This window comes from Marmota monax, unplaced genomic scaffold (assembly GCF_021218885.2).
Source record: "Marmota monax isolate L192 unplaced genomic scaffold, Marmota_monax_Labrador192_F-V1.1 WCK01_AAM20220418_F8-fsc00035, whole genome shotgun sequence".
Classification (NCBI taxonomy): domain Eukaryota; kingdom Metazoa; phylum Chordata; class Mammalia; order Rodentia; family Sciuridae; genus Marmota; species Marmota monax.
The window spans coordinates 5123515-5151243 of NW_026691961.1; the positions used below are offsets into that span (position 1 = coordinate 5123515).

Here is a 27729-nt window from a genome sequence, read left to right on the forward strand (position 1 = left end):
TGGGGAGAGAGTTTTCTTGGGAGCTCACTGGACCTTCTTCGTATGGCCACACCCAAACAAACCTCTTTCCTGCTTCCCCACGGCCTCTCTCCCTCTCCTCCGCCTCAATCCTCTCTGTCTCTCCGCTAATTGGACTCTTGAGGTGGCAGGTGGCCAAACCTGGTTTGTCAAGATCCCCAGGCTCAGGCCTTTGGCCTAGGACTCTAGTAACATATATATTCCATACTTCAAGTTTCATACTTTTTATAAACCCTTAAAAAAGTCATAGACCCTGAGCACTATACCCACAGTGCCCAAATGATAAAGTGGCCTAGAACCAGGCTCTGTACACCCTGCAAAACAGCCTTGCTCCACTTGGCATGATTGTATTTGGGGTGGATAATTCTTTGTTGTAGGCACTGTAGAAGGTTTAGCGGTGCCTCAGCCTGTACCCACAAATGCCAGTACATCCCCCAGTTGTGTCCACAAAAATGTCTTCAGACAATGCCAAGTGTCCCCAGGGGGTAGGACTGCTACATAAAACACAGAACACCCAGTTAAATTGGGATTTTGGAAAAAAATAACAAATGATTTTTTTTTTATTCCTTTAAACAATGTCATTTAAAGGTCATCACTGGTTTTATTTTCAATTGTCGAATCAAGTAACACTGCGTTCCCTCAAATAGAATAAGTGTTCAAATGAGCTGAGCAGAACCAACTGGTTTTATAGCCACGGGAGGGCTGAAGAAAACAAAAACAACCAAAAGCAGATCCGTCATTTTAAAGCTACTTTCCTTGTGAGGCAGGGCCCAGGAGACGGAATGATAGAAAAAATAACTGATTGGTTAACGCTAGGTCACTTCAGGTCACATCTTTTGTGTAAGGATTAAAGCCACGGGAAATTCATTATTATGCCTATTGAAAATAGCCTATTTGTAAAAGCTGGCTCTTCTCTCTCATTTCTCCTGATTTCCTGGAAGGAAAAGATAAGCAGCTTAGTTTCAGTTTGGTGACAAGGAACCTTAGCAGGGGTGACTCCATCTTTATTTGTATTCTCCTGGGAGGGGGGGGGGGAGTGCAGGAATCTAGTGCAAAACAATGGCCTCCTGTGATTTTTATTTAAATGCCTCAAATATGATATTGGTGACATACCACACTTATACTAAAAAATTATTCATAATTCAAATTTAACAGAGTATCCCATATTTTCATTTGCTAAATCTAGCAACCCTACCTGAAGGGGCAGAAGGATTCCCGGTTCAGAACCATTGTCCTGGACCGAGAGACTGATTGATGAATGGATTGATTTTTGTCGTGCTGGGAATGGGACCCAGGGCCCAACTCACGCTTAGACAATGCTCTACCACTGAGCCCTACCTCCGTGCCGTCTCTAGACTTAGAGCTTCCACCTCTACCTTCTTCCCCTTGCTTTCCCACATGCTTGAGGTTTAATGGCATGTTACTTAATTGGTTAGCTAGCAACGTCAAAGTAATCTACTTTGTTTTTCATTTCCGGAGGTTTCTATGCATGAATGCAATTGACTTCAATATCAGTAATCATTGACACAGAACTCAACCATGTTCACTGAACTCCTTTGAGCAAGACATTGGGCTGGAGAGACCCAGAAGAAACATAAATCATGGCATATAACTTCAGTGAGCTTTGATATAGTTGGGGGGAAAGATGATACATTTGAGATTGCTTTCAACACAAAATAATATATAATTAAGTGTTCCGTTGTGTGGCATGGACTATAAATGGTCCAAGAGTCAGGAGAAAAGAATAATAAAGTTCAAAACTGGCAGGGATGGCTTTATGGCCAAAGGGCTAGGGCTGGGCTTTGAGAACCAACTTTAAGATAGAGAGAATGTACTCAATAAATGTTTGTTGGCTAAATGGATGAATGAGTGAGTGAGTGAGTAGTTGCTACTATAGTGAATTATTAACCTGAGTTTTCTTCTATCATTTATAATTTAGGTGATCCTTCCCCAGCCCTGGAAGTTCCAAGGAAATAAGAGACAGAAGGGAGAAACAAACAAAACGAAATACAAAATGGAGATCATCTGGAAGTCAGTCAATTATTAGCTTTTGAATTTCAAAATGGGCTTTGGAAACTCATTGAACAGGATGACTCCCAAATACACCCCAAACACTAAGCTCTGAGTGTCAAAAAAATACAGTCCCCAAGAGCAAAGGGCATGAAGTTTTTACAATGATTAATAGATTTGGTGAAGGATAAATGAGAAACCAGAAACCTTGCCTAGGAAGATTCCTTAACAGGGCAGGGATGGTATGGAGGTCACTGGGCTGAGAGCAAAGGGATCCGGCCGGACAGCCTAAATGGACAGGGGGTGGGGTCAGCACTGAAAAGCTACTCAGCCTCAGCAGAGCCACGCACTGGTCATGCCCCCAGCGTAGGGAGGGCTTGGACAAGGCTCAAAGATGATTCAAATCTCGGGCTAAATGACTGCTAGCCACAGTGCAGGCCCAGGGGCCACACAACAGTTCTTTCATTTTCCAGAAAGACACACCCATCTGTGGGCCCGACTTGGCTCAGCCCTCTAAGTTACCAGGGACAGAAAGCCTTATTTTTCTTAGCCAGGAGGAAAGAAGGAAAAGTCTTTGGAGTCCCTACTGAATGGGGGCCCTGCTCCAGTCACCCGCTGAGCCTGGGCGGGAGGAAGCAGTAACCTAGCAACAAGAGGTCTGATTCACAGGGGCAAGTATTAGATGTTCTGATGGGACGAGGAGGTGGCAGGTCTGCAGTAGGGAATGCATATGGGAAGGAATCAAGGTTTTGATTTTAGCACTTCACATTTGCCTGCATAGCTGTTTCTCAATTTCTTTCTTTCTTTTTTATTTTTGGGTAGTCCTGGGAATCAAACCTAAAGGCCTCCTATCTCGGTGGCTGATCTGTGCCCCTGCTACATCATCCACCAATCCTTCTCCACATTCACATTTAAAGACGAGCTCTCTACAGGGGATGGGAATAGGAGAGACAGTAGAATGAATCAGACATCACTTTCCTATGTGCATACGTGAACACACGGCCAGTGAAACTCCACATCATGTACAACCACAAGAACGGGAAGTTGGACTCCACGTATGATATATCAAAATACACTCTCCTGTCATGTATAACTCAAAAACAAATCAAATAAAAATAAAGATTAGCTCTCCAGGCTTCACCTTACAATTTACTTTTCATAAGCTTTTTTTTTTTAATGTAGTGAAAAGTTTTTCAATCCTTCGGGTAAAAGTTTAATTGCTCCTAACTCTTGATGGATGACTTGAGATATACATATTTTCCTTCCAATTTTCTTCCAGAGGGTTGAATAAGCTCCTTGAAATCATTAGCTCTATTCACAGATCCTCATATACCTGCAGGAAATTCTCTAATACTTAATTCTCAGAAATTCATTATTGGCCAAAAGCCTAGAAATCTTGATTTGCTTTTAGTATTTTTATCATTATGGAGCAAAAACAGTCTGCAAAAATTTGACAGATTATTATTTCTGCTCAGTAGGTTTACATCTTCCTGTTCAGTCTATTAATTTAATACTTCACATCCCTTTATTAAGTCCTCTAAATATTATTAAGCATTTTCGGTGACATTCAACTCAGGCAAAACTGATTTTTTGCACTCTTCTTTAGTAGCAAAAAAATTAAAATAAATTATCTCAACTCTACAAAACCTTTACTAACACACTCTAACATTCTCATATTCAAGCAAGAGACCTGCTATTAAGAAAAGCAAAGGGAATAGGGAATGTTTTCCCTTTGGTCTAGCAGTTTTTGTTTCAATTTTCTACTTGACAACCCTGGAGCAGAAAGCGTTCAGACAGTGGGGCAACAGAACTTCACAAACCTGACACCTGAGCTGTGCACGTAGCTTTATTGCACTCCGTCCATGTTCAAATTACAGAACTGAAAACTAAGTGTTGTGCCCAGGGAAGACAACCTCATCTCCAACCCCTGAATTGATTTCCTGACAACTACTTACTATTCCCATGATACCCACAAAAGTTCAGTTATAATAAACTGTTAGAACAATGGAAAGGGTAGCAAGCAAATTGGTTCCCATCCCTGAGACTCAGAAAGATCTACGTGACCTGTAGGCCTGTGAGTACATAGTCCCTGGCTGCATCCTGACATTTAGGTCAATGATGGACCACATTTGTGCCGGTGGCCCTGTAAGATCACAAAGGAGCTGAAAAATTCCCATCATCTTGTGACGTCATTGCTATCACCATGTCACAATGCGCTCCTCCTGGGTTTGTGTTGGTGCTGGTGTGAACAGACCTGGTGTGCTGCCAGTCATGGAAAATAAAGCACAGAAAATTATACACAGTATATAATACTTGATAATAAACAACCATTACTGGTTTATGCGTTTGCTCTGCTATATACTCTGATCATTATTTCAGAGTAAACTCCTACTCACAAAAAAAGTTAATTGTGGCTGGGGAAGAGCATTTGCCTAGCATGTGCATGGCCCTAGGTTTGATACCTAGTACTATTAAAAAAACAATTTTTTAGTGTAAAATAGTATGCCATGTGGGGCCAGCAGATGTGTGGGAAGCATCTCTCTCTCTCTCTCCCTCATCATCATCATCATCATCATCATCATCACCATCATCATCCTGGTGTTGGGTTTGAACCCAGGGCCTCTGCATGCTAAGCATGCACTCTACCATGTTTCTGCATCTCCTGTGCTTGATTGGGCCTTGTGTGGTCTTGTTCATTGTGGCCCCGGGAGCAACGGGACACCCATGTCATACAGCCTAGTGCACAGTAGGCTAGACCATCTAGGGTTGTGTAGCACACTCTGAGACGTTCGCACAACAAAATCGCCCAACCACACATTTCTCTGAATGTATCCCTGTTGTTAAGCTGTTACCAATAATCTCGTTTCCTCTCCTAAGAGGAGGAACTCCCCAAAAAGGGTATGTTGGATGTTGCAAATTCAAGAGTGAGGCTGAGCCCCAAGAGCACATGTTTATTCAGTGACCAAAGAATGGAGAAATGGGAGCCTGGCTGGCAATGAACTTCTCAATCTGTTTCAGTGGAGAAATCATAGATTTAGAGTAAAAGAAATAAAAGGGAAGGATAGGCTAATAAAGTTGTGGGGGGCTATTCATGTCTTTGCATAGGCAGCTGTTTCCTGGAGTTCAATTCACCTTTTTTTCCCTGCACCTTTTATGGTCTGGGGCTTGCTCTCCTGGCAGCTGGTAGGTGTGTCACTTAGCATGGGAATTAGATTCTCATGAAGCTTGAGGTCATCCCTGGCAGCCATCTCAGATCCAGCCGGCTTGGGGATAGCCTACCTGAAGAGGAACTTTTGACACCCTGACCCCAAAGACAGGCAGGATAGAGCAGGCTGGAAATGCAGCCAGACCTCGTAGGGCGTACACTGGGTGACAGATGGGTGACTGAACATTCTTGAGCAGGATAAACGTATATGTTGCGAAACTCGACTGCAGAACAATTCAATATGTTTTTCAAATGCACCGTCTCAGTTCCTTCATTGAGTGTGCTCAGTCAAGATAGAAGGAATGAGTCTGAATCACAGAAGAAATGACTGAAGTAAGGTCAGGCAGTTTAAAAAGGCTGCTGGATGAGTCTTTATTGAGATTGCATTCCTGGGCGAGACCCTCAGACCAACAGGGTGGGTCGGGGAGAAGCCTGCAGGGCTGAACCAGACTGGAATTTTTATTGGGCTTAAGGAGGGCTTGGAACAGGAAAGGGGGTTTTAGAGTCCCTTGTCCTACTGGGGTTGGTCAGGGGAGCTGGCTAAGATTCAGGATTGGCCAGGAGACCCCGCTGATTGACAGGCGGTTCCTTCAACGCCTGATTGGTGTTTCTTTCTTGGGCTTGGATTGCTTAGTGCTTTGTTCCTCAACCACCTCCATCGACCTGACAACTGACTCTGGATCAAATGAAGCCACATGAAAATAGTGGAAACTGCGACTTCAATAACTTGAAGTTGAGACTCAAGTGTGCCTCTTGGTACTTATGTTTTTTTCCCTCCCCTTTGGTACCAGCATTGAACAATGAGCCTGATCCCCAGCCCTTTTTTTTAATTTATTTTTTATTTTTTTGTAGTTATAGATGGACAGCATGCCTTTATTTCATTTGTTTATTTTTATGTGGTGCTGAGGATCCAACCCAGGACTTTGCACAAGCTAGGCAAGCGCTCTACGACTGAGCTACAACCCCAGCACCCCCAGCCCTTTTTAAAAATTTTTTATTTAGAGACAGGTTCTCTTTAAGTTACTTAGGGCCTCACTAAGTTGCTGAGGCTGGCCTCAAACTTACGCTTCTCATGCCTCAGCCTCCCAGTTTGCTGGGATTACAGCTGTGCACCACCAAACACAGCTACAATGTATCTTTCTTTAAACATTTATTTTTTTAGTTGTAGGTGGACACAATACTTATATTTTATTTTTATGTGGTGCTGAGGATCAAACCCAGTGCCTCACGCATGCTAGGGGAGAGCTCTACCACTGAGTCACAACCCCAGCCCTAAAAGGTATCTTAAGACTGCATTTTTTTTCTACTTATGGTACAAATAGAATGAGAACACATTTGGAAATGATTTCAAGTCAAAATTTTCAGTTCTATGACCATATCTACTGGAAAATGTGGAAGAATTCACTAAGTGATGAAGAAACACAGAAAGATTAGGACAACTTACATCTCAATCCAAAGGAAAGGTATAAATCTTGTAAATTGCAAGCTGGACACAGTGGCATGAGTTTGAAACTATCCTGGGCAACACAATGAGACCCTATCTCACAAAAAGAAGCAAAACAAAAAGATCTTATATATGCAATAAAGACTATTAGGAAAGATTATGGATTATACATCTCATTACCCTTATATATTTCTCATATATATCACCAATAACACAAAATAGTCAATCATTTGCTTAAAATTCATTTACTTTTTATATACACAGTCATACTACATCAACATTTTAATATCCATAAGTGATACATAAAATTTAAACTCGAAAATGAAGCAACTAGTGTTGCTTTTACAATGCTTCCCACTTGAAATAGGAAAAGAACGTTCTGGCCACGTGGCTCAGAGGAACAGGACACTGATACAAGTATTAGAAAGTAAGCATATAGAACATTCATCATGAATACTAAATGGTAATATTCAACATGGCAGGAACCAAGGTCAAATACCAAGCATTTGACCTTGGTATAGAAGTAAAGAATAGCACTGTGGTAGCCTGCAGTAGCCTTCCAGTGGTAGTAGAAGGTTTGCCACTTAACAGGAACCAGTTCTCAGTCCCCAACAGGCACAAATTCATAGCGCACACACTCCATCCATTAGCAACCCAATGTGGAAATGCAGTCAATTCTATTATTTGGCCACTGTCTGGCTATCTGGCTCAATTTCCATCTTCAGGTCATGTGGACTTTCTTGTCCTATGGAGTGAATGCAGAAGAGGAAGAACAAGCAGGCACCTACTATTGTGATTTCAGAGGTCGCAGGGAGGAATGTTCCTGCAATTGTGTAACAGGTGTGATCTGTCAGTCATCACTCAGACAAGCCCTAGTATGCACCATGAACTATTAAATAGTGATAGACATGCACAAGGGCTATTTAGTGGTTTGGGGAAGACCCCATTACCATTCCATCCAACTTTTAATTTTTATTTATTTTTGGAATGATGGGGATGGAACCCAGGCCCGTGTGCATGCTAACAAGGGCTCGACCACTGATCTACATTCCCCATTCTTGGCTCCATTCAACTCTTCTTTTTGAGGATTGAACCCAGGGATGCTTAACAACTGGGCTACATCCCAGGGCCCCCCGCCCCCCACTTTTTTTTTTGAGACAGGACCTCCCTAAGCTGCTGAGGCTGGCTTTGAACTTGTGATCCTCCTGTCTCAGCCTCCTGAGCCACTGGGATTATAGGTATGTGCCACTGCAACCAGCTTCCATTCAACTTTTAAAGACCAACACCCTGGTCTTGTAGAGATGGGGAGAGACATGAAAAGTTGCTCTTCTGAGGGTTACATGCAAGCAGGGCTGTAGATCCAAATCCCACAAGCCATTTCCACCTCCAAGAGAACAACTGTCTGGCCCTGGGAGCTACAGCTGGAGAAAGTCAGGGCTGTACAGCGATTAACACAGTATAGCTGTCTGCATATGGAGATGAAAGTGAAAGGGTGATCCGTTCAGTTTTAGACAGAAAAAACAATCCACAAACTACATAAATTCATTCACAATCTTGCTGAGTTTCTGCTCTCTGCCCACCCTGTGCAGAACCCCTCAAATACAAATATGAATAAGAAATATATTCTTCCTCCAAGCTCATGGTCTGGTAGGGAAGACAGATACTCAAACAGAGAATGACTAGACTTTGCTAAAAATTCACAATGATGGCAATGATCTTTGCCAGGCTGGTTTTCATCCAACAGAAATTGGATGGCATCATGTAAAGTGTACCGGGAGTCTTCTGCCAAAAAAATATAACCTCCCCTCTCCCCACAGAATGAGTTCCTGAAAAGCCATCCAAAGATAAGTTTGTATTAGCAATAACAAAATAAAATCTAACCACAAGGATGAGATCCTCATTAGAATAAGTTATATTCCATGCATGTATGTGTCAAAATATACTCTACTATCATAAATATTTAAAAAGAACAAATTAAAAAAATAATATAGAAAGGCTTTTCTACACATCACAGTAAAATAGTTTAATAAGACTACTTTTGGAACATGTAGCTGAAATCAGCCAAAGGAAAGACAACAGGAGTTTTGAGAGCAAGGAAAAGAAGCGAGGACTAATTTGAAAGAGAGAGCACTACAGCCAGAGATAGGGGGCACCCAGAGGAAGGAGAGGGGAGGGGGGGTACCACCTTCTCTAATGCATGGTTGTCCCCATCACTAGGGTACTGACCCCTGACCTTAGGGACATTATTCTACCACCCTGGAGTGTTTGAATGGTCCAAGTACTGGCAACGGAGACAGGTGTGCGATCCACATTTTGTTTTTGTTTGGGGCGTTTTCTTTGCGGGTGCTGGGGACAGAACCCAGGGCTCACACATGCTGAGCCGCATCTCCAGCCCTGGAGAGGGGGGCTTTGGTGGAGAGTCCACCCAGAGCAAGGAAGAGATGCATGAATAAAGATTCAGTTAAGGAAAATAAAATTCTTAAAAATATATATTCAGTTAAGGAAAGATAGACACACCAAAAATAGAAAAAGACAAGCTTTCAATGAATGTGTACCAAAAATATTATTAATTATTTTTTTCTGTTCACATCTCTTCATATGCTCTTGATCTTTAAACTCCAGATTTCCCTTTTCACTTATGGGCTGCCAACGATATTAAATGAAAATATTTCAATAGTTTGCATTTTCGGCAATTTAGTTCTAAAGCTCATGAGTAACAATGGATTAAATGAAGTCAATCCAAAGTCAAAAACTCCAGGCACAGAAATCCATTAACTTTTAATATTCTCAGAAGATGAACCTAATTTTAAATGAAAGCTGCCTCTTAAACTATATTATGGTTGTTCTAGACCATAATTTGTTTTGGCAAACACTCTGAAGAAATTCACATGAAATTTCAATGAACTACAAGTAAATTACCCATGTAGCAAAAAATATTTTTGGATAGCTGCAAATGAATACTAAAAGATGATGGACTTTGGAAGAAAAACAGTAATCAAATAAAATATGTAGTGATGGCACATGGGTTAGAAATTATTCCCGGTAATCTGTCTCTATTAAGGAGACTATCCACATTTAATTTGGTCAAGTATAGCTACACAGTGAACGTGAAGGCCCTATTGAGACACAACCCAAAATGCCAAAGTAAAATTTCTTTTTAGGGTTTTAATCCGAAAGAGATAGAATAATTTTTCCTCGATTCACCAAAATTACAGTCATTAATGAAAACGTTCCCCCTTTGAACCCTAACTTTTAGTAGGTTTCATTTCTTTCATTCATTAAACAGTTTCTTATTCTGGCCCAAACAGCATCATTGCACATCTAGTAATAATTAAATCTTCCCAAAGCTTCCTTCCCCGGAAGTAAATTCAGTGTGATCCGTAACTACCAAATTTACTGACATTACAGCAGACAAATAATCAGTTACTCTATCCACCAAATTACCCAACTGAACAGATTTTGAGAAAAAATATGGAAGTCGCAGGATAAGCCGGTCACACTTGCTAGAAGATTTTAAACATACCCAACCTCTCCTGTGACTTCTATTAATTTGCCTACAAAAAAGACTGATAAGGTGCAAATTATGAATGACTTTTAACTACAGGTGAGCTGGATGAAAGTACCTACATTTTTTTGAAAGTTGAGGAATGGTCAGTGGAAATTTCTCTCTGCATTAGACACTACGTATATTTTTTCCTCTCGCTTTTCCTTTCTTTTTTCATTTTTGCAGTGCTAGGGACCAAACCCAGCCAAATGCTGGGCAAATGCTCTACCATCAAGTCCCACTCCCAGCCCCTAAATACTTATTTCTCTATACTTTCTCCTTCAAGACCCCATCTCCATTCACAGAGAAAGAAAGCTACCACCCCCCACACCCCAAACCCCGCACCAAGACTCCATTTTTCAATTTTATGGAAAGGGTCAGATCTCTGGAGACTGCAGATGGAAACTAGATGTCCAAAAATTTTGACGAGTAGTACTTAATTATAATTATCCTGGATACACTTTTTTGATGACACGATTTGCTTTGTGTTAACAAATGGCTTTTCTGTTGTATTAACTACTTTTGAAATAATGCAAATAACAAATTGTTTTAGAATTCAACCATCTAGAAACTTTCTTAGTATTGCCCAAATGTAAAATATATCAACAACTATTAATTCAAATAAATTATATATATTTAAAAGTTACATGTTTAAGAATTATGTAAACATATTACAAGTTGTACAAATCACAGGCTTAAAAATTTACAAATACATTCTTAAATTGATCTTAAATATAAATTCTCAAGATAAATTAGGAGTTTTAAGGGGGAAAAAAAAAAGAGTTCAGGGGCAAGGTGTGGTGGTGCAGACCCTGTAATCGCAGCAACTCAGGCAGCTAAGACAGGAGAATCACAAGTTCAAGGTCAGCCTGGGCAACTTAGCAAGGCCCTAAGCAACTTAGTGAAACCCTGTCTCTCAATAGAAAACAAACAAACAAAAATGGATGGGAATGTGGCTCAGTGGTAAAACACCTTGGGTTAAATCTCCAGTACCAAAAAATAAAAAGAAAGAAAAAAAGAGTTCAGGGCTTCACATCTAGAAAATTGGGAAACAGGCCTTTGGAAGCAACAGAATTGTGGGGTAACTCTTGAGTGAAAGTGGCTGAAACTGGGCTCAAGGAGTCCTCCTGCCTCAGCTTCCTGAATAACTAGGACACCAGTCCACATGACTATACCCAGTTATTCACATAATTTTTAAACCTGCTGGTGTTGAGGTTAGACATACTGGATAAATTTGAAAGACAGGCTCAAGTTTCTCACACCTATTTTAAAGTATACATATTAATTTTAAAGCACTGAATCTTAAAAATACATCAGTGAGCTGGGTGTAGCTCAGCAGTGCTTGTTAGCATGAGCAAGACCTTGAATTTGACCCAGGGAGCTTTCAAGAAGAAAAAACAAAACACCTGTGTGAGATTTGGGGTAACTATTTTCCCTGGTACAGTATGGACTCAAGTTTCTCCTCTCAGAGAAGAAAAATTATTAGTTTTTTTTAGAACTTTCATTCAATATAGTTCACTAAGAAGACAAATATTTTATTTCACATATCTAGGAAATGGGGTGTTTTAGTCAATTGAATATGCTCAAAAGTAAAAAACATTAACTAAAAGTATACTTAGATGTTATGATATAAAAGTAGAATACATCAATAAAATATTGCTTGGAATGCTCATCATACTCTATTCTTTTTTGATGATAAAAGTGTACTTATAGAATTTAAACATCAGCATAATAATTATTCTAGAGTATTTCAGAGGGGAAATCTGATTATTCAGTCTTCTCCTTGATTGAGTTCTATGTAAGTAGAAATGCACTGTCAGGGCTATATTTGATATAAAAGGTAATCTGATCCAAAAGTGTTTAGGAGACAACCTGAGATTTTAAAATAGAGATATAAACAAGTAGCACTGGGGTCTCTGAACTCAACAGGACTAAAATATTAGAACAGAAATATTAATAATTCTAAAATGCCCTTTTGCCACTGTAGTCAATTTTAGCCAAAATACCAGGAAAGCAAAAGCTTTAGAGAAGTAGGATTTTCAGAGTAGAACTGGGGGAGAAGTTCTGGATGAAATTTAAAGGAACCATGGATCATTTAAAAGCAATTGGGTCTACAGAAGTGCGATTCTTCAAAATGGAGCTCAGACCTGATGAATGAAATGCTTTCTCTGCAGGGAATTCAGTGCACTTTGGGAACAAAAGGTAGTCCCATTAAGGGGGGCCCTGCCTCCTCACTTCCCTGGGCGCCTTCCTCCCACATCGGCCTCTTTTCTGTGAAGGAAGGCGAATGCCGACTGCAAGGTGCCATCGCCGCTCTGCTGGGAAAAGCAGAGGAAGGTGGCCCAGAGGAAACCACAGAGTCCAGTGTAAGCTGTCCTCCAGTGGACGGGAACCAGGCCGAAGTTGGTCAGCTGGAACAGAGAGAGTCTGTAAGGGCTCCACAAGTCAGAGGCAGGGTTCGCATTCTGAGTGGTTTTGTTTATTTGTCTATTTGGGGTTTTGTTTTGGCAGAGCTAGGGATCAAACCCCAGACCTCAGACATGCCAGGCAAGCCCCCTCCCACGGAGCTACACCCCAGCCCGAGGTTCCAAGGAGTTTGAAACTCACCTGTACAAAAGGCCAGTACATCAGACCTGTCTGGAATAAGGAAAAACCTGATTACAATGCTGTTTCAATCTCACACACACAATTCTATAAAAGAACAAGAAATATGAGGAAGACAAAATGCCCAGGTGGTACACTGTATCAGACTAAGCCGATTAAATTCAGATTACTCTTTTCTTCCTTTTTTCTTTCTTTCTCTATTCGCTTCTTTCTTTCTTTCTTGACTGTTCCCATTTCAGGTGTACTTTCTTTTTTTACTTGTTTATATTTTCTGAAGTTTCTAAACTAAACAGTTGCAAACCAAAGATATACTATGTACTTTTACATTAATATATATTACATGTAATACATATTTTATATTTAAAGTATATGTCCATTTGAGAATTTAACAAAGTATTTTTGTAAAGTAGCAAAAAATAATTCTCGAAGGCTAAACCCATTCAAATATGGCTTGACTTCTTCTTTCTTTTTCTTTTTTTTTTGGGGGGGGGGGTACCAGGGATTGAACCCAAGGGTGCTTAACCACTGAGCCACATCCCCAGCCCTTTTTATTTTTTTATTTTGAAACAATCTCACTAAGTTGCTTAGGGCCTCACTAAGTTGCTGAGGCTGACCTTGAACTTGTGTGATCTTCCTGCCTCAGCCTCCTGTGTCACCTGGATTAAAAGTCTGAGCCACTGCACCGGATCATCTTTTTTAAAACTTTTTTTAGATGTTGATGGACCTCTATTTTATTTATTTATTTATTTGTTTGTTTGTTTGTTTATTTATTTATATGCAGTGTTGAGAATTGAACCCAATGCCTCTCACACACCAGGCAAGTGCTCTACAACCTCAGCCTCCTGGCTCACCTTTTATAGTTAAAAATATATATGTATTTGGAAATAATTTCAAACTTACAAAAACTAACAAGAATAGTCTAAGTAAGCTGGGCTCAGTGGTACACACCTGTAATCCCAGCAGCTAGGGAGGCTGAGGCAGGAGGATTAAGAGTTCAAAGCCAGCCTCAGCAACAGTCAGGCACTAAGCAACTCAGTGAGGCCCTGTTTCTAAATAAAATACAAAATAGGGCTGGGGATGGGGCTCAGTGGTTGAGTGTCCTTGAGTTCAATCCCTGGTAGAAAGAAAGAAAGAGAAGAAAAGAAAAGAAGGAAGGAAGGAAGGAAGAAAGGAAGGAAGGAAGGAAAGAATAGTCTAAAGAACATTCCTGTATTCTTTACCCAAATTCACCTATTTTTTTAACACTTTGTCCCATTTGCTTTATTAATTGGTGTTCCATGCCTCCATCCCTCCGTGCCCCCGCCCATGCACGCCCCTCTCCAGGCTACTTGCATGCATGCATCTGTCTGATATGGTTTTGTGGATCATCTGAGAGGATGCTGTACATAGAATTGCCCCTTACCCCTGGATACTTAAGTATCTATTTCCTTAGAATTAGGATGTTCTTTTATATCACCACAATTCTATAGGTTATATAGTTATCGATTTCAATAAAGTTACCAATGACCATGCTTTATATATTGTCCATTGTGGGAGCCGCCCTGGATGACGTGCCTTTAAGTCCTGATGTACGGGATTCTGAGAATTATTGCTTTCAGTAGGGCACAGTAGTGCCAGGTCACAGTAACTTGGGCATTACCCCAGCTTGGATAACAAGGAGTGGCTCCAGGAGTAGGTGTCACCCACGGGGGCTAAGTTACACTCACCTGTTCCTTTGTAATCCTACCCCTTCTACCTTTTTTGGGTAGAATGTTCTAAGAAACAGTGTTCCCCCAAATAAAAGCCCACTTCCAAAGTGTGCGCTCTCTCTCTCTCTCTCTCTCTTTCTGGCAGCCTCTCGTGACCTTCTCTTGTCCCCCTTTGGTGGAGCCTGAGGCCAGGAGCCAGAGAAAGCCGTCCTGAAGCTTATAAAAGGTATTCTGTGTCTGTGTGGTATTTTGCAACACCCCGAGTTCACACGAGTGACTTTAGTTCAGCTGCCCGCACTGGATGGGGGTGGCAGTCCATATCCCATTTTTCCAATTGGCCATGTAAGGGCCTTCAGGGACACAATATCTTTGTTTATTTATTTTTATGTGGCACTGAGATTCAAACCCAGTGCCTCACACATGCAAGGCAAGTGACCTACCACTGAGCTACAACCCCAGTCCCTTCATGTCATTTCTTTTCCTTATGGTACGTGATCTAGTTTAGGATGAGGAATTGCATGTACTTGCCGTGTCCCATTAGTTCCATTGATTAGGGACATTAAAAAAAAAACAAAAAACTATTATGACATTGCTATCTCTGAAGAGTAAAGTCTTGCCTTCTCTTAGAATAAAAACAAATATTTTAATATGGGGAGGTTTGTCTGTGTTTCCTCATGATTAGATTTGGGTTATAATTCCTGGCTGGAACGCTGCATGTGGGTGGTGTCATGTCCTCGAGTTATCCCATCAGAAGGCGCATGATGCCCACCTGCCACTGATCAGAGATGTTCATTTTGATCACTGCTCGTGGTGTCCAGTTTTGCCACTGTACAGTTGCCCTTCTTTTACCCTTGAAACTATCATGGGTAGCAATAATGTAACCTGTAGGGAGGCACCAAAGACCATTCAAACAGGAGCCCGTCCCCTTCAGGATATCCTCCTCCCTATGGGTGGATTCTCTGCCTCCAGTTGATTCTGTCTGACCCACTGTCCTGTTGTGATGGGCTGCCACATGGTAAGCTTCCACCCCCAGCAGTAGTCCCCCATTTGACCCGCTGCTGCTCAGCATTCTGCTCTCCCAGGTATTTCTCTCTTTATTATCCGTATGGACTCAGGATTTCCTACTTCTTTCTATGTTTTATAATCCATTACTCTGTTTAATTATTTTTGGTGCTCAAGTGCCCCAGATTTAGCCAGTGGGAGGCCCTTCAAGCTGGCTCCTACGTCCTTGTGCTGTGCTGCACCTTTTTTTTCTTTTTGAAAAAATCTACTTCCTGACAGGTAAGGTGATGCATGCCTGTAAGTCCAGCAACTTGGGAGGCTGAGGTAGGAGGATCCCAAGTTTGGGGCCAGCCTCAGCAACTTAGTGAGACCCTGTCTCAAAATAAAAAGGGCTGGGGAAGAATACAGTCCTGTATTCTACAGTCCTGAAGAATTCTTCAGAGATAGCAATGTCATAATAGATTGAAAAACAAAAGGCTCAGAAAATAGGAAATGTCCCTGATGAATGGGGATGTGGTTAAGCCCTTCTGGGTTCAATCCTAAATTTTAAAAAAACAAAAAAAAAAACTTCCTTACATTCTGGTATAACGAGATGTTCCAGGCTTAACTAATACCTTGTACCTTGTACCTGCCCTTCCCTAGTCTTGGAACCAGTCATTTCTTTAAGGAGTCCTCATTCATTCTTTTTTTATAAGGAATGATGTTAGACACCAAAGTTTGAGCACTGATGGCACCATGTTATGTCAATAAAATCAGTGGCAGATGGGTGTGGTGGTATATGCCCGTAATCCCAGCTGCTCTGGAGGAGAATCTCAAGTTCAAAGTCAACCTCAGCAACTTAATGAGGCCCTAAGTAACTCAGTGAGTGAGACCCTGTCTCTAAATTTAAAAATACAAAAAAAGGCTGGGGGTGTGGCTCAGTGGTTGAGCACTCCTGGATTCACTCCCCAGTACCAAAAAAGAAAGAAAGAAAATCAGTGTCCAACAGGGCATGAAGGTGCATGCCTCTAATCCCAGCAGGCATGGGCAAGGGTGAGGCAGGAGAATCACAAGTTCAAAGTCTCAGCCTCAGCAACTTAGCAACTATACAAAAACTATAAACTACACAAGAGAAGAATGTAATATCAAATTGACTTGTTTTGTTTTTGGTACCAACAACTGAACTCAGGGGCACTCAACCACTGAGCCTCATCCCCAGCCCTATTTTGTATTTTATTTGGAGACAGGGTCTCACTGAGTTGCTTAGTGCCTTACTTTTGTTGAGGCTGGGTTTGAATTCTTGATCCTCCTGCCTCAGGCTCCCAAGCTGCTGGGATTACAGGTGTGCACCACTGTGCCCAGCTCAGATTGACTTCTAAGAGAGAATACATTTGAGCCCCAATACTGCAGCCGGTGAAAGGAGACTGAAATTGCATGCCCTCTGTGCACAAAGTGAAAAAACAAACCAAAAGACTCAAGGACTACTTATACATGAACAACAAATATAGTAGTCACATCCTTCCCATTTCCATCTAAAGAACACAGACTGGAGTGGGGTGTGGTGGCATCCCCCTTTATTATCCCCATGAGGGGGGAGGCTGAGGCAAGGGATCACAAGTTCAAGACCAGCCTCAGCAACTTAGCAAGGCCCTGTCCCAAAATAAAAAGAGCAGGGGATGTGGTTCAGTGGTAAAGTGCCCCTGGGTTTTGTCCCCAGCACCAAAAAATATAGAAAGAAAGAGCATGGATTGGGCAGAGAAGTGGCTTCTTTACAACCAATACTCACACTACCACTTGGAGTCAAGATAGCCCTTTGTGGCGGATTCTTTGTGAATACTTCTGACTGCAAACACTTTGTACTATTAGTTTCATTGATCAAACTCGAATCAAGAGCCCAGTTTGCAGCCAATTTCTCCTATGTCTAATACCACTAGCTCTGAACTCTCTTCTGTGTAGTAGAAACCTCACAATAGACCAAAGTATCTGAAATTCAACATTTCCCAAACTGAACCTATCTTATTTTCTCTGATTGGCTCCCCTTCCTCCATGTCCTATGTCATATGAAGACACACTACACATACGGTTGCTCCAGCCAGAAACCTGCTCCATCCCTCACCCCTTGACACTGCTTTTGATGGAGAACTAAATACATCTGAAACATGAGGCCCGTCTGCATATATTCTGGAATTCTGAAATTTTATCTTATTGTTATTAATAGAATCAAACCTGCTCTGGGCAAGAGATGAAAAATATCCCTGATTTTGCCAAGCCTTAGGATCGTGTTCAACAGATTTTTATTGAATAAATGAATGAAATGTGTGCGGGGCTGGATTGTATGCATTTGTACTGAGCAAACAGCACAGCAGGAGACTTGCTCCAAGCCTAGGGAGAAACCTGGGAAACATCATCCTTCTCTGTAAATACCTCTGTGGCATTAAGAAGGTTCTTTTCACAAGGACTCAGCAGAAGGCACAACTGGAAACACTGGCTCTGAATGTGGGAACAATTTCATTAAAGCCACTCACATTCTCCAATTTCTACTTTGCAGATAGCCTCTGAAATTTACAAAATAAATTGTGATCACTCATGATCAGAAATATGATAAAGCCCCCGATCATCATGAATGTTAACTAAATTAAAGAGATTCTTTTCTACCCATGAGAAGCAAAGACAGCCCTAAGTCTCTTCCCAATCAGCTGTCAGAACAAATTCCCATCAGGTACAGTGGTGCACGGCTGTAGTCCCAGCTAACAGGAGGATCACTTGAGCCCAGGAGTCTGAGACCAGCTGGAGCAACACAGCCAGACCCCATTGCAGGAAAAAAAAAAAAAGAAAGTAAGAAAGTAAGGAAGAAAGGAAGAAAGAAAAAAAGAAAGAAAGAAAACATAGGGCTGGGGATATATTGCCTCACAGGCACAAGGTCCTAGGTTTGATCCCCAGCACCACGAAAAGATAAAGAAAGAAAAAATAAAATATAAACAACAATTTGAAAATATTTAATGCGTGCCTTAATCCCAGCAACTAGGGAGGCTGAGGCAGGGGGATCATAAGTTTGAGGCTATCCCCAGCAACTTAGAGAGATCTGGTTTCCCAGTAAAAAATCAAAAGGGCTGGGGACGTAGCTCAGCAGAAGAGCACTTGCCTAGCATACACAAGGGCCTGGGTTCAAAATCCTTAGTCCTGGGGAAAAAAAGAGACAGAAAAAAAAATTCAAGACTTCTGTCAAAGTATTGATAGAGATACTGGACCAATCAAAATTGGAACCCTAATTTAAAAATAGTTTTACTAAAACGTACTTAATGTTAAAAATCTGCAAATACAATTTCAAAAACCTGTCTTACCTTATACGTATTCCAAAATTTCTGTTTCAGGTCCAAAAGTACGTCATCCTTTTCCTGAAGAATGCTCATACCTATGTACAGAAGCACACACAGAAAGAATTTTAGGGATGGGGTGTACCTCAGTATTATTCTAATCAAAATTTAAATGTAGGGTATCAATTTAGCCTTCCTGAAAATTACTTCATCATCCCTGGAAAGAAATTTGGGGATGGGGGGACTCTCTTAGGAAGGGTATAAAAATCAGTGTAATTTAAAAATTCTGCTCCAGTCCTGAATGGAATGTTTCTGGACTACTGTGTACAAGGCCCTGGCTGTGATCCCCAGCACTGGAAAAAAAACTTTTTTTTTTTTTTTAGCCAGGTGCAGAGGAGCACAAGTTCAAAGCCAGCCTCAGCAAAAGTGAGGCACTAAGCAACTCAGTGAGACCCTGTCTCTAAATAAAATACAAAATAGGGCTAGTGATGTGGCTCAATGTTTGAGTGCCCCTGAGTTCAACCCATGGTACAAAAAAATTTTTTTAATTTTTTTTTTACAGATCCAGGTAAAATATTACTGTAAAACAGTTCTTATTCAAGTTTTCCATTCCCATATTCAAAGTAACCAGCCATAATCACTCACTCAATATATTCCTTTTGATCCAACAGTGAAAACAGAACATAATCTTCATTTCAAAACTAGATAAATGGTGGCCCAGCCCCGTGGCACACTCCTATACTACCAGCCACTAGGGAGCCTGAGGCAGGAGGATCTCAAGTTTGAGGCCAGCCTGGGCAATTTAGCAAGATCCTGTCTTGAAATAAAAAGGTGTGGGGATTAGCTCAACGATTGCCCAATATGTTCTAGGCCCCAGGTTCAATCCCATGTACAAAAAAAAAAAAAAAAACTAGATAAATTTTAAAGTAATGGCAAATACAAAGTTAGAATAACAGTTGTTAGAATAACAGTTTATAGCAGAACAAATTTTTTTTCAATAAAAAAATGGTAAGAATCCACACACACATACAAAGTAGCATTAATATAATGAACCTGTCAGTGAGGTTTTCAAACATTTTGTGAAATGCTGAAAATTTTTAAATTTCCTTTTTTTAAAAAAATATTTTTTAGTTGTCGATGGACCTTTATTTTATTTATTTATATGCAGTTCTGAGAATCAAACCCAGTGCCTCACACATGCTAGGCAAGCGCACTACCACTGAGCCACAACCCCAGCTCCTCCTTTTTTTTTCTTTTTTTTTAATGCATGCTAAACACATGCTCTACCACTGAGCTACATCACTACCCTAATGTTATTCATTTTAAAAAGGCTGGTAGACTCTGGATATTCTAGCAACTACAAATTTCCCATTAGTATTATTCTAATCAGGGTATTATTTAATGCAGGGTATCAATTTAACCTTCCTGAAAACTACTTCATCATCCCTGGAAAGAAATTTGGGGATGGGAAGACTCTCTTAGGAAGGGTATAAAAATCAGTGTGATTTAAAAATTCTCCCCCAACCCTGATTACCAAGAAGGGAAAATCAGAGACTTATTAGTCAACTGCAGGAGATTCTTAGAACAAGAATCAAAAGAAAACCCAGCAAAAAAATATTGGTAATACTGTGTTCCACTTGCCCAGCATTAGTTAAATGCTATGCACTTCCTGTGTACCATTTCACCTGACCCTCCTAACAATTCTCCAAAGTAGGTAAGGCTAAAAGAAGGAAAAAAGATTAGGGAGGCTAATAACGGTGGAGTCCAACCTAGCTGTCCAATTCCAAGCCAGACCTCAAAACCGTCAGTACTCTGCCTCCCCAAGGTGGTCCTGGCACAAAACATCATCAGACTTAGGCAATTTCCAAGTAACACCTTCAACAAGCATCCAACTCACCCCTCCTGCCTTCCCTCTTTGTTGTAACATGAAGAGAGGGAAAATGGAGGAGAAATCAAAAACCAAAGCAAAACAGCAATCTGAGCAGGAGTCTCTACCAGGGCCCTCAGGCCTCAATCACAAAAGACCAAAACCACTGAGACTTAGCTTTTTCTGACCTCAGACAGACAACAGCTCACCATCAGGGTCTCAAGATCAAGAACATGATTGACAGCCCAAAGATGTGGTCTCTGGGGTGAATCACTATTTGTAAGATGAGAATAAGGAGAGTACCTGCTTCATTGGTTGAAGATTAAATCAAATCCTGACACACACACACCCCCTTCACCAGTGTAAGGCCACTGTACTCACAGGCACAGGAACCTATTTGCAAACTTGGTTGGGAAGGCCCACTGTGGGACCAGGCACAGATCGTCCAATAAAATCAGGAGGCCCCTGCTCTCAGGCTGTCTAGTCTCCCCATCCCACTGACCCCATCCACCAGAGGTTTGCTGAGACTCCAACAGGCAACCAGGTCTTTGATGATTCCTGTGCCGTCTGTAGGGACTGTAGCCACCAAGCTGGGCTGCAATTTATCTGGTTTTTGAAAGAAGATTATGTTCTGTTTTTACTGTTGGCCTCCCTAAATAAGACCTTGGGGCAGGGATGTTTCCTCAAGTTGGTGGCTCCCTGCTCTCAACCAGTTTTAAGAGTCACTGAGCCACTGAGACAGGTCCCCTCCCAATCTGGGAGGGAATTTGTGACTCCCAGTACCAAGGTTAGGTTGCAAACTGTAGAGATTTTCTTCAGAAATGAGTGTCCCTCCCCAGTTACCTGCCCGGATCGAGGCTACATAAGCTACCCACCCACCCCTTCTGTATTTCTTGGTGGTCAGGCAAGGGTCGCCAAAGTCCGACCTTCCACCTGCTGGCACATTTTCTGAAGAGAAGGTTTCCTTGCAGGTATAGAGTCCCCTTAAATTCTGAGTGAGACCCCCATGGAAAATCTTGTTACCAAAGCAGGACTAGGACCCTGGGCGTGGATTTTCTGGGCAACTAGGCCCAGCGACAGGTTCCACCTGCTCTGCTTCCCACAGTTCTGGGTCCTCTAGCACTTTGATGGTGTGTTGGACCCAGAGCATGAATTTTCCAGCAGCCTCCAGGGAGTGCAGTTGCTGGGGTTTAAGGAAAGGACCCCAAACCTATGCCCCACTCTTGAACTCTGCCCAAACCGCCTCTGCTCTGATCCGTGGCCCACTGGACTCCCCAGCTCCCAGGCTTCCCTAATTCCTCTCTCTGAGAAACCTCAACTTCCAGTCCCAGGCACCTCAGCCCGGGTTCCCAGCCTCCAGTCCTCACCCCAGGGCTTTCAAACCTGGTCCCCACCTCCAGAGCAACCCGCTTCTGCCTCAGTGCTCCGTCCCTGCAACAGTGCGCAACGATCCTCCGCCCCCTCAGTCCTTTAACCTCCTTCTGGGCCTCCAGTACCCTAATCTCGGCACTCAGGCCCGCTAGTACCCCGGTCCCCTGGACCCTGCCCTGGCCCCTCACCGACGTAGAAGGCCGAGAGGGCGATGGGCCCTCCGAACAACTGGTCGCACAGCACCTTGGTCAGGACCACGCGCGGCGCGCGGCCGGGCAGCGCGCGCTCCAGCAGGCGCAGCCACACGTAGTTGAAGTTGGCGTGGAAGGTCACGGCCAGGGTGGCCACGCGCCGCGTCTGGCGCCAGTCTGCCGGGCCGCCCCGCAGCCGCTGCTGGAGCGCGTCGCCGGCCGAGAAGAGCCCGGCGTAGAGCAGGACGTTGGTGGGCCACGGGTAGCGCTGGGCCGCGCGCGGCAGCGCCCGCCACCATCCAGCCATGCCGGTGCCTGGGCACCCGCCCAGCCGCCTAACTGCACCGCCTCGGCCGCCGCCCGCGAGCTCAGCACCTCCACCTCCACCTCCACCTCCACCTCCACCTCCACCTGCCTCCTCCGGATGCTCGAGAGCGATTGGGCGCCCCGCGCACGCCCAGCCCGCGCGTCCAATCCCGAGGCCGCTGGCCATCGTGGGGGCTGAGCATTTGGAAAGCGCCTGGTCTGCGCAGCGCTAGAGTCCATTTGCATGAAATCTCCAGAATAGGCAAATCCAGACTGACAGAAGGTAGATTAGTCGTGGTCAGGGCTGGGCCATGTGAGAACAAAAAGGGACTGCTACCGGGTCTTGGGGTTCTTTTTAAGAGTGACCAACACGTTTTGTAATCAGACCCGGGCGATGGTTTGCAGGACTGTGTGAATATGCTAAAAGACATTTAATCGTACTTTAAAAGGATGAATTTTGTGAATTCTGTCTCACAAAATAAAAGATTCAGGCTCAAAAAAAAAAAAAAAAAAAAAAAGGCAATGTATTCTAAATGCTTGCGGGCAAGGAATTCATTCAGCACACAGAATACACTGACAGTGTCGCTTCTTTTGGAGAAAAACAAAGGTTAAAATCCGAGACTTTTCGTGAATGTGAGAAGGGCCAGTGTGCTTACTGTCTTCTCTTCAGTTGGCCCTCTTTGGTCACTGCCTCCCCACAACAGCCTGAGTTCCGGGGTATTGTCCCGTGAGCAGGGGTCAGTGGACACCAGAACAGGTAGAAGCTCTGCCCTCGTGGAACTCATTTTTTCCTTCCTTCTTTTCCTGTTCTTTCCACATTTTCTGTTTATCCTATTTTACTTAATTTTTAAATGTGTATTTTTAAACTTTTTCTTCCACGTTAAAAAAAATTAATTTATTCATTTATTTTTCTATATGGCACTTCCCCCTCCACTCTTCCCACCTCTTCGTTCCTAGCTTCTACTCTACTGATTTTCCTTTGATTTTAATGAGATCCCTGCCTCTCTTCTCTTCTCCATTTTCCTCTGTGGCTTCCACGTATGAGAGAAAACACATGATTTTTGACCTTCTGGGTTTGACTTATTTATTTCCCTTAACATATGTTCTCAAGTTTTATCTATTTTTCTGCCAATGACATAATTTCACTGTCTTTATGGCTGAATAAAACTGCATTGTGTATATGTATCACATTTTCTTTATCCATTCATCTGTTGATGGTCACCTAGGCTGGTTCCATAGTTTGGCTATTGTGAATTGTGCTGCAATAAACATGGGTCTGCATGTGTCACTGTAGTATGCTGACTTCAATTCTTTAGGATAAATACTGAGGAGTGGTATTGCAGGTCATAAGGTGGTTCTAAGCCTAGTCTTTTGAGGAACCTCCATACTGATTTCCACAGTGGCTATACTAATTTTCAATCTCACCAACAGTTTAAAGGTGTTCTTTTTTCTCCCCATCCTCTCTAGCATTTACTACTCTTTATATTTTTTAAATAATTTTTAGTTGTAGATAGACACAATGCCTTTATTTTAAAATTTTTTAGCTGTAATTGGACACAATGCCTTTATTTATTTTTATGTGCTGCTGAGGACTGAACCCAGTGCCTCACATGTACTAGGCAAGCTCTCTGCCACTGAGCCACAACCCTAGCCCTGTTTATATTCTTGATGACTGATGTGAGATGAAATCTCAGTGTAGTTTTTATTTGCATTTCCCTAATTGCTAATGATGAATATTTTTTCATATATTTGTGGATCATTGAATTTCTTCTTTTACAAAGCATCTGTTTAGTTTGTTTGTCCATTTAATTGGATTATTTTTTTAGTGATAAGTTTTTTTTTAGTTCTTACATATTTTAAACATTAATCCTCTATCAGAAGATGTTTTATTCAGCTTTGTTGCCACTATAACCAAAAAAAAAAAATCTGCGAAGAACAATTTTAGAGGAGGAAAAGTTAATTTGGGGGTTCACAACTTCACAGGTCTCAGTCCATAGACAGCCAGCTCCATTTTTCTGGGCCTAATGTGTGGCAGAACATCATGGCAGAGAATGTGTAGGAAAGTGGCTCAGAACATGGCTACCAGGAAGTAAAGAGAGACACTGCAGACCAGGGACAAATATATACCACAGAATATGCCCCCCATGACCCTCCTCCTTCAACAGATTCTACCTGTCTACAGTTACCACCTAGTTAATACTAACCCAGTTTAGGTTAAGGCTCTCATAACCTAATCATTTCACTCCTGAACTTTCTTGAATTGTCTCATGTATGAGCTTTTGGGAGAGACCTAATACCTAAACCATAACAGAAGAATAGTTAACAAATATTTTCTCCCATTCTGTAGGTTCTCATTCCTAATTGTTTCCTTTGCTATGCAGAAGTCTTTTCAATTTGATAACATCCCATATATTAAATCTTCACATTATTTCCTGAGCTTTAGGGGTCCTATTGAGGTAGTCATTGCTTGTGCCTATATGTTGGAAGCATTGGCTTTACATTTTCTTCTAGGAGTTGCCTAGTTTCTGGTCTAATTCCTAGGTCCTTCATCCATTTTGAGTTGATTTTTGTACAGCATGAGAGATAAAGGTGTAGTTTCCTTATTGTACATGTAGATAACCAATTTTCCCAGGACCATTTGTTTAAAAGGCTGCTTTTTCTTCAATGTACGTTTTTTGGCTCCTTTGTCAAGGATCGGATGACTATATCTCTGTGGGTTTGTCTTTGTGTCTTCTATTCTGTACCACTGGTATATGTGTCGTTTCTTATGTCAGAATCATGTAGTTTTTGTTACTATAGTATAATTTGAAGGCAGGTATTTTGATACCTCCAGCATTGCTTTTTTGTCTTAGGATTGCTTTGTCTATTTTGGGTCTTTTATTCTTCCAAATGAATTTTAGGACTGTTTTTTCTAAGTCATTGGTATTTTGATGGGGATTGCTTTGAATCTGTATATTGCCTTTGGTAGTGTGGCCATTTTAATGATATTAATTATGCCTATCCATGAACATGGGAGGTCTTTCCATCTTATGAGGTCTTCTTCAATTTCTTTCTTCAGTGTTCTGTAGTTTTCATCGTAGAAGTCTTTAGCCTTCTAGATTTATTCCTAGGGTTTTTTGTTTTTGAGACTATTGTGAATAAAATAGGGTTTTTTTGACATTCTAAATATAGGATCATAAACTGCAGTGATAGTTTGTCTTCTTCCTTTGCTATTTTTATTCCTTTTTAAATTCCCTTCTTTTGCCTAATGGTGCTGGCTAAAATATCTAGCACTATAATAAATAGGAAGGGTGAGAGTGGACATGCTTGTCTTGTTCCAGATTTTAAAGGAAATGCTTTCAGTTTTTCCCCATTTATTATGAGATTGGCTTTGGGTTTTTCATAAATAGTGTTGAGGTAGCTTCTTTCTATCCCTAATTTCTTCAGTGTTTTTATCATGCATGGGTGCTGAATCACATTTATTGATTTGCATGTTAAACCATCCTTGTATCTCTGGAATAAAACCAATGTTTTATTCATGATGTACAATCTTCATAATATTTTGTTGAACACTAATATTAAGAATTTTTGCACCTAAGTTCATCCAAAATATTGGTCTGTAGTTCTCATTCCTTAATGCATCCTTATCTAGTTTTAGTATGATATTGATTTCATAGAATGAATTTGGAAGTGTTCTTTCCCCTTCTACTTCATGGAATAATTTGAGGAATATTGACATTAGTTCTTTAAATGTCTGGTAGAATTTGACTGAGAATCCATCTGGTCCTGGGCTTTTCTTTGTAGGGAGGCTTTTTTTTTTTTTTAACTGCTTCTGTCTTATTACAAGTTATTGGTCTGTTTGTTTCCTCTGTCCTCTTGATTCAATTTTGTTAGATTATATGTGTCTAGAAATGTATCCATTTCTTCTAGATTTTCCAATTTATTGGACTATAAATTTTCAAAATAGTCCCTAATGAGCTCTGGGTTTCTGTGATGTCTGTAGTATTTTCTCCTTTCCTCTCCTCTAATTTTATTAACTTGGAATTTCTCTCCTTTTCTTTTGGTTAGTTTGGCTAAGGGCTTATAGATCTTGTTTATCTTTTCAAAGAACCAACTTTGTTTCACTGATTCTTTGTATTTTTTTTTTATTCTCAAGTTCATTGATTTCAGCTCTGATCTTATTTCTTTCCTTCTACTGGTTTTGGGATTGGTTTGTTGTTCTTTTTTCAAGGGATTTGAGATTCACCATTGGGTTGTGTATTTGGGATCTTTCTGATTTTCTAGTGTAGGCACTCATAACTATAAACTTTCCTCTTAGAACTGTCTTTATAATGTCCCAGATGTTCTGTTTTTTTAACTGTTCCCATTTCAGCGAAAAAAAAAATTTAATTTCTTCCCTGATTCACCCATTCGTCATTCAAAAGTGTATTTTTCAATCTTCCTGTGTTTTTATAATTTCTATAGGGTCTTGTCATTTTGATTTCTAATTTCATGCAATCTGATAAGATGCAAGGAATTATACCTTTTTGTGTGTATTTGCTAAGAGTTGCTTTGTGGCCTGATTTTTAACTTTAAATTTTTTTAATAATTCCAGAATTACAAAAAGAGTTGAAAAAATAATTCATTGAGCATCATTATGTGTCAGGCAATAAACTGGAGGCTTAGAAAGGACTTATAATTGCTGCTGCTTCTTTTTCTTCCCAGGGCTGAGGATTCAACCCAGGGGCTTGTGAATGCTAGGCAAGTGTTCTGCCATTGAGCTATGTCTCCAAATCCAGGGATTTGTATTTTCTATGTTTTTTTAAAAAATCCAATTCCTGTCTAAATTAGAAGAAATTCATATGATCTATGAGAAAAGGAAACTCTCCCTAATGATTCCTACACAATTCTCTTAACCAAATTTGTTGAAAGGAATAAAAAAAAAATTCGGTTCTTAGAAAAGGAGACCTGGAGCTGGAAGTGGGGTGGGTTATGGTTAGGGTTGCCAAGTAAAATAGAAGGTGCCCAGGTGCCCAGTTACCTATGGAGATCAGATAAACAAAGAATAACTTTTTTAGGATAAGTATATCCCATACAAAGTTTGGGGCATAGTTGAATTGAAAACGTCTTCATTATTCATCTGAAATTAAAAGTTAATTGGATACCCTGTATTTAATTTTTATTTTGCTAAATCTGGCAACCCCAGGGGCATGGGACTGATGTTAACT

General features: G+C 41.2%; 1 protein-coding gene across 4 annotated transcripts; it reads right to left on the minus strand.

The window, feature by feature from the left end:
* Positions 1 to 6906: 6906 nt before the first annotated feature.
* Positions 6907 to 22617, minus strand: Mpv17l (MPV17 mitochondrial inner membrane protein like). Of its 4 annotated transcripts, XR_006850880.2 has the most exons (5): positions 22235 to 22617; positions 18836 to 18906; positions 18150 to 18305; positions 12829 to 12858; positions 12540 to 12632 (listed from the first exon to the last, which is right to left on the minus strand). XR_006850880.2 is itself a non-coding variant. In XM_046439968.2 (4 exons), the coding sequence occupies exons 1-4, from the start codon at positions 22534 to 22536 to the stop codon at positions 12453 to 12455; spliced, it is 528 nt and encodes a 175-aa protein (XP_046295924.1). In that variant the 5' UTR covers positions 22537 to 22616; the 3' UTR covers positions 6907 to 12452. The 4 variants fall into 4 exon arrangements, 3 of the variants coding, with proteins under 3 accessions (XP_046295924.1, XP_046295847.1, XP_046296036.1); XM_046439968.2 differs by lacking the exon at positions 18150 to 18305 and having other exon boundaries at positions 6907 to 12632; positions 22290 to 22616; XM_046439891.2 differs by lacking the exon at positions 18150 to 18305 and having other exon boundaries at positions 6907 to 12632; positions 22235 to 22615.
* Between the last annotated feature and the right edge of the window lie 5112 nt (positions 22618 to 27729).

What these genes read in the sequence shown, in the direction of transcription:
- Mpv17l (XM_046439891.2), bottom strand. Translation starts at nt 22,544, where the DNA reads ATGGCTGGATGGTGGCGGGCGCTGCCGCGCGCGGCCCAGCGCTACCCG. An exon ending in AATTTTGGAATACGTATAAG is followed by an intron (nt 12,859 to 18,835) that starts GTAAGACAGGTT and finishes TCCTTATTCCAG; the next exon opens with ACAGGTCTGATGTACTGGCC. An exon ending in TGTACTGGCCTTTTGTACAG is followed by an intron (nt 12,633 to 12,828) that starts GTGAGTTTCAAA and finishes TCTCTGTTCCAG; the next exon opens with CTGACCAACTTCGGCCTGGT.